The sequence below is a fragment of the Lactuca sativa genome, chromosome 8 (genome assembly GCF_002870075.4).
Source record: "Lactuca sativa cultivar Salinas chromosome 8, Lsat_Salinas_v11, whole genome shotgun sequence".
NCBI classification, from domain to species: Eukaryota; Viridiplantae; Streptophyta; class Magnoliopsida; order Asterales; family Asteraceae; genus Lactuca; species Lactuca sativa.
Window position 1 is genome coordinate 178201136 of NC_056630.2, and position 13426 is coordinate 178214561.

Consider the following 13426-nt stretch of genomic DNA (forward strand, 5'->3'; position numbering starts at 1 on the left):
CTCGTGCCTCAAACTTGGTAAATGTTTCATTTGACTCAAGTATATTATAAGCACTGCTACCCAAACTATCATACAAATGGACTTCCATTGACTCCATTCGTAATTCACCAAACAAACGATGATTTGGATATAAATAAACCGATATATAAACCTACACAATGTTGATAAAATATTTAATTATTAATATTGTGATAAAAATGAAGTATTCTAATAACTGTAATTTCAATAAAACTATATTTATACCCTATCAACATCCCACTAAGGAACCATAATACTTGCACTTGCATCAAAAATCAGTTAATTACAAATATAAAGTATGAAAACCGAATGTACTACCTCACAAATGCAAAGGTACAACTTCAAGATGCATTAGAAATCAATTTTATAACAGAAATAATATTATTATCCAATTTCTATAACATATTTGCATAAAACTAGCATCAAAAATCAGTTTACTACCAATATTATGTAAGAAAACCAAATATACAACCTCGCAATGCATGATTTACGTATCACATACTTGTATAATCACAAATCTGCAATATACTAACAATACCAAGAAAGAAATCATCTCAAAACCACATGGCTACTTATGAAATGCTCTAAATATCGAATATAACTCATAAATATACAAAAATCGACACCTTTGATTTGTGTTTTTTTTTTTCATATCTTTTCCAGATAACTCATCTACCCTAATAAATGAAAATGACTTTGCCACATGTCCTCTTCTCATTCATTTGGACACATGGCATTTTCTAGAAATTTTAAATTTTTCTATTTTCCACTTGTCATTTTATTATATTTTTGATTTTATTAAATTAAAATCCACATTTAATATATAAGGTAATATATATGTAAGGTATTTATTAGAAAATGGTTTATATATGTAATGTATCTAATGCATTAAAGTCTCATTAATTTTAAAAATTCAAAAAATTTCTTATTTTTCTTATAAATTTAAAGTTTTCAAATTGTTAAAATTTTATATTTAATTTTTTTTTAAATAAACTCATGTAATACATGGGTCTCACACCTAGTAAACAAATATACCCTAAACATGATAAATGATGATTACAACACAAAATTAGTAAAGATCTTACCATGTTTTCGGGAGAGTACATACGAGCATCCATAGCTCCCTTAGAGAGAGTTTTCCCAAACAAAAATCAAGAAAAATGAGCATTCTAAAAAAATTAAGGCATTTACACCCTGAAAAAGCTAAAATACCAGATGGTCACAGATGGGTAGGTCCATCTTCGAGCGTACAACTCACCACTGCACGAGCCTGCTTTAACTGCTTGTATATTCGCAGATGAGCTCACACGTTCACAGATGACCCTAATCCATCTGCGATTTTTGTGGCTAGATTTGTAATTTGTTTTTTTTTTGGACTATCTTTTGCAAAGTAATTAAGGAATTTGGTTATTTTTGTAATTTTCTCAATAACATGTTAGTCTTTTAAAAAAATGAATTTACCTAAAGGTTAGTGCATGTCATCAACCAATTCTTTTTTTATGATTATTAATGTGAGAAATATGCAATCTTGGGTGGAACTTGATCGAAACCTAAGTATATGGAATAATTATGACCACTGACAGCCAGCACTCATTTCTTGGTGATTAAAATTGTTCGTGTATGGATAGGGGTATATGGGAGCTACTTTGATCCCTTGCAATTAACGATCTCTACACTAAATTAAAGGATGTGCACTTCAAGATATGATTTCTAAACCTCATGTACCGATCATATAATTTTTACATGGTGATTTGACTTTGGGATTAGACTAAGCTAGGTCTTCTTTAAAGCTGTTTCGGTGTTTTGATATGATATGATCTTGTTGTGAATCCAATAATTTGACATAGCTATTATGTATCTTTCATATCTTTTGTTACTAATCGTGATTTATTTTACCAAATGTAAAAGTGCACGTCAAATCATCTTATCCTTGTATGTAGATAAGAAAGCATATGTGATTATTATGTTGGTATAGAATCTTAAAGCATGATCCGATTCATCTTTGTGTAATAAAAAACTTAGGAGATACTACATTACTTTCTAAAACTTCCTATTCCCAAAAGGTTATTTATTATATTCAAAGTATATATTCAATTTGTTTGAATATGTACACCTTACTGACAACAATATTGCTGATACCACTCTTAAAACCAATGCTCTTACTCACCATCTGATAGTGTTTTTTGTGATCATAGCTTGTACAATAAAATTATTGGCTATTTGGTTTATCTTATAGTTACTCATCCATTCATAATGCATGTCTTTTATGTGGTATTGTGGTTGTTAGTTTCCATTTACCATACTAACATTATTGGGCTGCAATTCTTCTCATTCTTATATATTTGTCAGACAGTTAGTTTTAGAGTCTATTGTTTTCATTTTTTTTTTCGAGCTACAAGCTTACAGTGATGTTATTGGGATGATAACAATGCAAATCATAAGTAAATTAATCGATTTTATTGGTAGTTATCATATTTCATGAAAGAGTAAGAAATATGATATTGTTTCATGATCGTTCATAGCAACAGAGTGTTATTAAATGACATTAACTACTTTGTGGGATTGTTTAGTTGAGTTGGTTACTTGCGAAGATGTGAATTTATGTTTCTTGTCCTACTCTACTACATTGTGATGATAAAAGTGAAATCAATATTTCTCAAAATTTTGTTTTTTCACTAAAGGACCAATCATATTAATATTAAATGCTATTGGGAAATCTTCAGAAAAGTCCTAAAATTTTAGTCCAATTTATGAAAAAGTCTCAAACTAAATTTTATTTACAGAAAAACACAGAATACCGGTTAAAACTTAAAAAAAAAAAAAAAAAAAACATTTTCGGCCGGTTTCACAAATTTTGCCGGTATTCTGTCATTTTTCGTTAGTTTGCTCAAAATTTTGGGACTTTTCCAAAAGTATCATAATAACCAAAATATTGAGATTTTTTTGGAAATTTTCCATGAAATTAATGGATATTATTATTAACAAATCACTTATAAACATAAAAAATATTTTTATTATAAAAAAAGGAAATATATTTGTTGCTAATTTCTAGGAATAAATTGGTGGTCTAAGTAGTCTATTGCTTGTTGACCACTCAAACTCTCTACGTTCTTCCTATGCATTGTTGTGGGTATAATGGTGAGATGAACTTAGTTAGCATTCCTCTACTGTTGGTGTTCCTCTTATGTTGTTTAACCTAACTACAAACCAACATTCATACCTTACATGTTAACAACCATCGACTAACACTAGGGATGCCAATGGGGGAAAACGGGACGGGGAGTGCATCCCCCACCCCCGCCCCCGAAATTTCCTTGTTCCCCCGTCCTTGCCCCCGTCCCCTAAATGTTCAGCCTTCCTACCCCTGCCCCGGCCCTCAAATCCCCCTTATTACCCCCCGCCCCTGCCCTCGTTCTTTCGCCCCCGATTGATTTTGGGCTGCCTTTTTTGGGCTAAAAGAAGTTGTTATTTAGTCTAAAAAAACTATTTTTTAGGTAACAAATAATTATTTATAGCAGAATTTTATATGCTAAAAATAAAAAAGTTATGACATCTTAAAACATTATACTAACAACTTAAAAACATGTGTTTTGATGAACTTTGAAAGCTCAAAATCATGTTATTGTTTATTATATTTATATAATTAATATATGTACATATATGTGTAATTTATTAACGTGGTCCCCATGGGGGTTTCGGGACGGGATTGGCTACCTCCCCCCTGCCATCGAAATTAAAAGGGAGGTTAACCTTGCCCCCGCCCCCGATTTTTTTAAAAAAATTCCCCCAAATGGGATAGGGCCCCAACGGGAACGGGGTCCCACGAGACCTTTTGACATTCCTAGCTAATACACATCTATAAAATGTGAAAAATGCACCGTGAATGATAATTTATATGGAAACAAGTGAATGGTTATTATCTATTTAAATTGTCGTTCAATGTTTACTTTTCACTCTCGATAGATGTGTGTAATTTTATGGTTGTTATCGGGTAATGTTTGGAGGTTAGGTGGTAGTTAGGTTAAAGAACATAATGAAAGATCTATATGTTCGTGTAATGATATTTTCTAATAACACGTGATCATATAGCATCATGCCTAATAACAATTAGACACTTATTGGTTGTGTATTAATAAATATTATCAACTCTTGTATTGGTCATGCCTAACAGAGTACTTCTCACTATGGACCCACAACGATACATAGGAAGAACAGAGAGACTTTGAAGTGGTCAACAAACAATAGAGAAGTACAATGTCGACCATTCTATTCCTAGAAATTAGCAACAAATGTATTTTCTTTGTTTATAATTAAAAAAAAAATTATGTTTATAAATGATTTGTTAATAATAATATCCATTAATTCCATAGTAATTTAAAAAAAAAATCTCAATATTTTGGTTATCGGGTAATTTTCAGAAAAGTCTTAATATTTTGAGCAAATTAACGAAAAATGACAGAATACTGCCTAAATCTACAAAACCGGCCAAAAAGAGTTTTTTCGAAGTTTTAGCCGGTATTCTGTACTTTTCCGTAAACAAAAATTAGTTCATGACTTTTTCATAAATTAGACTATAATTTTAGGGTTTTTCTGGAGATGTCCCAATGTTATTCAACTAATCTTCATCTTCAACTTTGAATAATTTTGTTGCCTTATGTTCCTTATTCTTTACAAAATGTTGATAATTGATGGTATTTTTACTAAAAGACACTTTGCTTCATGCTTTCGTTTCTTGTCTAAAACACCGAGAATGCTTATCGTTGTAACATTTTGAGTTTGAGGGGAGAGTCACCATATATTTAGTATATTTTCATTATCAACTTAGGTCTAGAATGATTTTTTTATTTAAATATGTTTCTCTTGCTGTTAGTTATATATCCCTTTCCTCCTTATTGCATGTAATATACACTTTTAAGTGTCAATAAAATCTCTAGCCTTTTTTAGATGTCAATCTTTACCTTGCATTGATTGAGAGCTAAAATCAAATAGTATAAACCCACGAAGGCTATGAGATCTAATTGCAATATTGATGGAGATGTTATCAAATCATGATTATGACTAAAGGATAACATGGACGGAAGCTTAGTTGATGACAACAAAATCAAGGGAAAAAAGGTTTCTAAATTCTGTATTCAAACCTTAAACTACATTTTACGAGGATAGATTCCAACTTTGGTTTGTTCGTCAATGAGGGATAGAAAAATTGTTGGGCTTCATATAGATCGGATCATGAATGAAGTTTCTTTGAATGAATAATCACATGCAACTAGAAGGGTTTAATCACTTGCGAGCCTAAGGGAGATGTCAGGTGTTGCTCGGTTAACTCAAGGATACAAAAAGATGAAGGATATTTACTAAAAAATGTGGGAAAACTAAACAGTTAGATTCGTTTATTATTTATGATGTAACATGATGACATAACATTACAATAAAATGTTTGGCATGTATTGAATTTGGAGTGACACCAATGTCGATAAGACAAAATATGTATTTTTGGTGCCTTAGGCTATGTTTGGCGTACTAGCTGAAAAGCTGGCTGTTAGCTGAAAAGCTAGCTGATAGCTGAAAAGCTACCTGTTAAATAAAAAGTTAGCTGATAGCTGAAAAGCTAGCTAATAAAAAATAACGTTTGGTAAAACTAGCTGAAAAGCTAGCTGAAATATATAAAATTACATAAAAGGACATGTAAGAATATATGTTTCTATAATTAATCAAGGGGTGTATTTGAAATTTTTTTAAAAAGCTCCTAAAAAGCTTGTCCAAGTAGCTTTTCAATAAGTCGGCTTATAAGCTAATTTTTGGCTTACCAAACACGACAATATAAAAAAGCTCAAAAAATAAGCTAGTTGTGGCGCACCAAACATAACCTTAGTGAAAGTTCTAAAATGAACGTCGGCCTAGATAGCGGACGAAAAACTAGCTCTACAGGAAAAATAAGGAATCTCCCACCAAAAAAGATAAAATTGAATTCTCTTTTTCTCAATCCTAATTACAAAATATGGAGAATAAAAATATATTCCTAATTACAAAATATTGGAGAATAATATATTCATATATTATCCTGAATTATGAGCAACATTTTATAAAAATGGTATTGAAATATTCTTTTTTCTTCGATTACATAAAGTTTTCTTTACAGGTAATAAAGGGATGTGTCTTCTTTTGGCATATAACCAAATATCTTTTCTTTCATTCTTTTGTTGATTCCTAAATTTTCTAGTTCCAAAATTTAATCAATATGGCTACCATATATATATATATATATATATATATATATATATATATATATATATATATATATATATATATATATATATATATAAGGAAACATTTTTCCATTCACCACATTCATTTAAAACTCTAATGTATTTTTTCTTCCACCACATTCATTTGAATCTCCCATGTCAAATTTCTTTCTGATAATAATTATAAGTTGGTTAATAAGGTTAAATAAATATCAAACCTAAATTGTAATCATATATAAACTAAATTTCAATATTAAAATAATATTTTTACTTCTATTTATAAAGTTATGTTTTTTTTTTTTTTTTACTTTTAACATATTATACTTAATTTATTAGTTTTAATATAATATTGGATGTAAACCATTATCATTTTAAAGATAAAATTTTGGAACTCCTAACTCTTCATATTTCCACATAATATATTTAATTAATTAAATTAAACATGTTGTTAATTATAAACATTATCATAAGTTGAAAACTTCTTGAATTATCAATATGATATACTAAATTTGTTGACTTCAATATAGTGTTAAATACATAACCTAAACTAATATATCAAACAAACTTAAAAATAAAATGTAAAGTTTAAAAAACTAAAGTAATAAAAATCCAACATATGTTTTTTAAAATAGTTGAAAGGAAATTACTACATATGATAAATATAATAACTAAAATTCAATTAAGTTGTTTTTAAATTAATTTATAACAATAGTAATAATTAAATATAACATGAAATTATAAAATAAATTTTGTTACATTACAAACAGTAGTTGATAATTTAAATAATATTCATGATGAAATTAAAACATCATCAAAAAAATTTAAAATTTAATAAATTATAACAATAGTTAATTAAAATAGTGAGTACTATAATTTTTTTCTAGAAAGAGAACTTCCATAACAAGGGTTTAATGCTCAAATAATCCCTAGATGCAAATATAAAGCTATGCATCATGTCCTAGAGTGGTGTGATAATTTAAATATAGGTCAATAATTTGTTCTACATATATTTCATATGTCTTACTAAGTCACCACAACTAAGGGGTTGTTCGACAAGATCTGAATTTTTAAGATCTGAATTTTTAAGAGGTCTGAATTTCTAAGGGAGTCTGAATTTTTAAGATCTGGATTTTTAAATGTTGTTTGGTTGGAACCTCTGAATTGTTGTGCAGAATGATAAAAATGATCATTTTACCCTTTGTATCATTTTCTTTCAATTATAACATCATACCTAGAGAGGTATGTTGTCTTTAACCGGTGGTAGGAGATCATTTTGGTTACTCATATTTGTTTATATAATTAGAAAACAAGATGTACATAGAATGACTACTTCAATTTCACATAGGAATCGATACCACTAGAGAGGTATGTTGTCTTTAACCAGTGGTAAAAGATCCATATACCTTTTTAATTATTTATATTAATGCTTAGTAATATCTATTTTATATTCCTATTCACCTTAATTTTTTACGTACAAATTAAGGAAGAAGATATTTCTCGGCGCACCAACATAAAGTCAAACGTACGCATTGAAAAATATGTAATTAAAATTAAATATCATATTTATTAATCGACTTATTTTAAAACTCTTGATGACATTTATGTATAATGATATATTTTGTATGACTTCATTCTTAATTTCAGTGTTTAATATTTGAAAGTTTATATATGAAACCTTGGATGTTTTGGTGTAATATAAATAGTGTAATACAAAGTTTATTAGTTCAATATTGTTTATTAATAGCTCATTCAAAATAACTTATTTCTTATTTTATTCAAAAAAAATATTATCTGACATAAGAAAAGTAGATGATATTAATGTTATACAAAAACTTATAATATATATTGGATATTATAAAAGTAAAAGTAAAGTTTATAAGGTATGGACTTTATTAGATAGTATCAAAATATAAATTGATGGATTTTTATGTTATTTGATAATTCGGTTAATGCCCAAAAATCATCTCTATAAAAATGATTGATTACAGATACTTAATACAGTTGGAAGGATGTAAGCACACATTCAAAGTAGAAATCAATAACCAATTTGGAAGCTTACCTGCGATCGTGAGAACCCAGAGCTACACATTGATTGAAAAAGGAAGAAGTACGATTTGGGGTGGGTGTTGATTGGATTCTGGGAACAGGAAAGAACTAAACGCAAAAAGGGGCGGCATCAATTCCGTACCTGAACAATAGATCGGAGGACGCGTGGTGGAGACTAGCGTTGTCGAGGGCGTTGCTGTCGGAGCTAGGCGTCGGAGGTCTGACCTTGGTGGTGTGAGTCGATTGATATCAGAACGTGGGGTCGACGATGCGAGGCGGTGTGTCGACGATGGGGGCAACGATGTAGTATGTGATCGACGATGCGAGGAGGTGTCAGAGGGTAGCGACGACCGGAAAAGGGGCTGTGACGAGTGTCAGAAGTAGAGGCGATTGTGGGAGGCGAGGAAGAGATGAACGACTGTGGGAGGGCAAGGATAAGCGCGTCTTTTTTTTTTTTCAGATGCCCTTTTAAATCTTACCGAATCAGATATATTTTTAATTTTCATATTTGCTTTTTAAGAGCTAAACAAACAATCTGAATCTTTAAGATTTAGACATAACCTCTTTTAAGAGGCATTAAGTGGTAAAAAAACAGCCCCTAATTTTATACATACGTAAAGCATAGCAGAGACCATTAAATAATTTGATTTTAATAAATGTTATATTATTTATTGTTCAAATTAATTATAATTTTCATCAACTAAATGTAATTATTATTATTTTATAGTTAATAAAAATGACATAAATATTTTCAATAACGTATAATTATCAAAAATTTAACCATATAATTTTAATCCGGGCAACGCACGGGTAGTCTTCTAGTATATATACACACACGTATCGACTCCACTGTCCAACAATTCGGAATTTGGTATTCTTGGGGTACTATTCACAGCTGGATGTCAAATAACAGAAATGGACTGCGAAAAATCAGTAGTGGACTGCCAAAATAAGCTTCACGGCTAATTGTTCACAAGATCCGATATTGCAAAAACTAAATCAGCTTATTGGGCTACTTTCTTAATTCGTTCCACAATGATCATTTCATAGAACCGAATTATACTAAACCTAAACTATACCGAACCGAACCAATATCAATACCGATTAAATATATACGATACATGAAAGCACATGTCACCTTGAGCTGCGATAAAAAAAATGTAGACAAGTAAGAATAAGATGGCCTTATTGTACTTCATTGACTGTGATTAATGTCAACGAGAAATATATTGTAAATTTTTGTCTCATCCAAAAAGGTGGAACAAGATGGGATATGAATTCACTCCCGCTCTAGCGCCTATGCTAAATACACAAATACCTTTTCGTCCTCATCATTTGATATAGTTCAAGAAAAGTTGTCTAGTCAGTTGTTTTCGTTGTAGTCTTGTCCTGTGTAACAAATACAATACAAATGTTTCACATCCGACAAGCTTTCTAGGGACACTCGATGAGGAGATCATTTATGTCTTTATACACGAAGAAATACAGAAAGAGTTTAGCTTAGGAGTTGCTTTCGTTCCATTTGAATAAAAGACATGAATGACTTCCATAGAGAATCCTTATTATCGAAAATAACCCTTATAAGCTTCATTCCAATTGTGTGTTACGTACGATAACAAAACACAACCTTAGTGGTAAGAGCATGATTCCATCTTCATTTTCAACAATTTATTTTCATATCATACATAGATTCCGTTTATAGTTATGCTTGACATAGTTTATAATTTGTTTAAGAACAATATAAAGAGGGATTTTACCAGCCCCTTTATGCGTTGCTAAATGTCTTTGACTGGCATGTGGATTGTTCCTCGAAATCCACTTTATTCTCATGTCTCATGTCTAATATCAAGAATAAGAATATTAACCACTTTATTTATGTTTACAAGATCGCTTCCCCCCAACCCTTATTTTCCAGTTTTCACCACACAATTCGTTCCCAACTCTCTCGAATCGCATGGCAAGAAAACATGCCAACATACTCCTGTTACTAGTTCTTTTGATAAGCAAAGCTTCAGGCAAGTCATCTTACTACTTAGGGAAATCTTAATCTTTCTTTATACTTTCAAATATAAGTTAAATAGAAGAAATAACCTTTTATTTATTTGTTTATTGTAGCATCCAATTTTTAATTTCTTTCCTTTTACAATATAATATTTTCAAAAATCTACCAAATTATAGAAATGTTATCTCAATATAAAACAAATTTTACTGCTACAAGTGGATAGATTTTTCAAAATATAATTTCTTAATAAAAATTAGTACAATGTTCTTATACTTTGTCCTCACGCCATAAAACTAGCAGTACTTGAGGTGTGAATTTCTATACAGGAATTTTCAGAGTTTGACCCTGATAAGTCCAAAATATTACTAGCTAGTGGTTAAAAACTAACCATCCAAGTGATGGGCCTTGAGATGGGTTCGACGTGGACTGATATTGTTTACCATTTTTTTTAATGTTAAACTGTAGGATTTCATGAAGATATTGAGATTGATGACTTTGAGGTCGGAGAGGGAATAACTGAATACCGGCCTATGATGCAACTGGGAATTGTTGATGATCGTACTATGGGGAAACTTAGTGCATTTCAAGTGTGTTTGGAGTGCAAATGCTGCATGAATGTCTCCGATCCGACAACATGCTCAAACATGCCATGTTGCTTTGGAATTGACTGCCAACTTCCCAACAAGCCCTTTGGTGTTTGCGGTTTTGTTCCCAGGACCTGTAATTGTACATCGTGTGGTTCTTCATAGTTAACGGTTGGTTTCTATGTGTTCTTGATAAGTTTGTTCAATTATTGGAGTGCTCCATACGTCATAGGTTTTGTCAAGACATTAGCTTTCTGTAATAGATTCGTCAATCCATATAGATACCAGTTATATAGATCGAGTACTTTGTGCTAAGGGTGAACATAGTTCGGTTTTTGCCTTAAACTGCAAACCAACCGAAAATGAACTAAGTTGTGTTGAAGTCAAAAACCATAAAAATAGTCCGAATCCATAAAATATTTATTGAGTTTAGTAATACACCATAACATTAAATATAATGGTATGTGAAATTACTTAAACAAGCAAGCAAAGAACTTAAAGATATTATAAAAACATGTCATATTAAAACTCAATATAAAACAAATTTTACTGCTACAAGTGGATAGATTTTTCAAAATATAATTTCTTAATAAAAATTAGTACAATGTTCTTATACTTTGTCCTCACGCCATAAAACTAGCAGTACTTGAGGTGTGAATTTCTATACAGGAATTTTCAGAGTTTGACCCTGATAAGTCCAAAATATTACTAGCTAGTGGTTAAAAACTAACCATCCAAGTGATGGGCCTTGAGATGGGTTCGACGTGGACTGATATTGTTTACCATTTTTTTTAATGTTAAACTGTAGGATTTCATGAAGATATTGAGATTGATGACTTTGAGGTCGGAGAGGGAATAACTGAATACCGGCCTATGATGCAACTGGGAATTGTTGATGATCGTACTATGGGGAAACTTAGTGCATTTCAAGTGTGTTTGGAGTGCAAATGCTGCATGAATGTCTCCGATCCGACAACATGCTCAAACATGCCATGTTGCTTTGGAATTGACTGCCAACTTCCCAACAAGCCCTTTGGTGTTTGCGGTTTTGTTCCCAGGACCTGTAATTGTACATCGTGTGGTTCTTCATAGTTAACGGTTGGTTTCTATGTGTTCTTGATAAGTTTGTTCAATTATTGGAGTGCTCCATACGTCATAGGTTTTGTCAAGACATTAGCTTTCTGTAATAGATTCGTCAATCCATATAGATACCAGTTATATAGATCGAGTACTTTGTGCTAAGGGTGAACATAGTTCGGTTTTTGCCTTAAACTGCAAACCAACCGAAAATGAACTAAGTTGTGTTGAAGTCAAAAACCATAAAAATAGTCCGAATCCATAAAATATTTATTGAGTTTAGTAATACACCATAGCATTAAATATAATGGTATGTGAAATTACTTAAACAAGCAAGCAAAGAACTTAAAGATATTATAAAAACATGTCATATTAAAACTCAATATAAAACAAATTTTACTGCTACAAGTGGATAGATTTTTCAAAATATAATTTCTTAATAAAAATTAGTACAATGTTCTTATACTTTGTCCTCACGCCATAAAACTAGCAGTACTTGAGGTGTGAATTTCTATACAGGAATTTTCAGAGTTTGACCCTGATAAGTCCAAAATATTACTAGCTAGTGGTTAAAAACTAACCATCCAAGTGATGGGCCTTGAGATGGGTTCGACGTGGACTGATATTGTTTACCATTTTTTTTAATGTTAAACTGTAGGATTTCATGAAGATATTGAGATTGATGACTTTGAGGTCGGAGAGGGAATAACTGAATACCGGCCTATGATGCAACTGGGAATTGTTGATGATCGTACTATGGGGAAACTTAGTGCATTTCAAGTGTGTTTGGAGTGCAAATGCTGCATGAATGTCTCCGATCCGACAACATGCTCAAACATGCCATGTTGCTTTGGAATTGACTGCCAACTTCCCAACAAGCCCTTTGGTGTTTGCGGTTTTGTTCCCAGGACCTGTAATTGTACATCGTGTGGTTCTTCATAGTTAACGGTTGGTTTCTATGTGTTCTTGATAAGTTTGTTCAATTATTGGAGTGCTCCATACGTCATAGGTTTTGTCAAGACATTAGCTTTCTGTAATAGATTCGTCAATCCATATAGATACCAGTTATATAGATCGAGTACTTTGTGCTAAGGGTGAACATAGTTCGGTTTTTGCCTTAAACTGCAAACCAACCGAAAATGAACTAAGTTGTGTTGAAGTCAAAAACCATAAAAATAGTCCGAATCCATAAAATATTTATTGAGTTTAGTAATACACCATAGCATTAAATATAATGGTATGTGAAATTACTTAAACAAGCAAGCAAAGAACTTAAAGATATTATAAAAACATGTCATATTAAAATAAAGGGAAATGACACAGATGCTCTATAAAATTTTTAGGGTTGTTTGATTCGGTTCTTAAGTTATTTTATGGTTTTATGGGGTCATAAGGCTGGTTACAACCTATTTTATGGTTTTATGGGGTCATAAGGCTGGTTACAACCTATTTTA

The 13426-nt window shown here is 31.1% G+C and overlaps 1 protein-coding gene and 1 long non-coding RNA gene across 2 annotated transcripts; both read left to right on the forward strand.

Moving 5' to 3' along the window:
* Nucleotides 1-10205: 10205 nt before the first annotated feature.
* LOC111885771 (uncharacterized) lies at nt 10206-11190 on the forward strand. The gene is made up of 2 exons (XM_023882012.2): nt 10206-10324; nt 10777-11190. Exons 1-2 carry the CDS (start codon nt 10264-10266, stop codon nt 11058-11060), a joined length of 345 nt encoding a protein of 114 aa, XP_023737780.1. The 5' UTR covers nt 10206-10263; the 3' UTR covers nt 11061-11190.
* A 513-nt stretch (nt 11191-11703) lies between these two features.
* LOC128128124 (uncharacterized) lies at nt 11704-13044 on the forward strand. The gene is made up of 2 exons (XR_008225762.1): nt 11704-11993; nt 12631-13044. It is a non-coding gene; the product is annotated as an uncharacterized LOC128128124 (long non-coding RNA).
* The last annotated feature ends 382 nt before the right edge of the window (nt 13045-13426 follow it).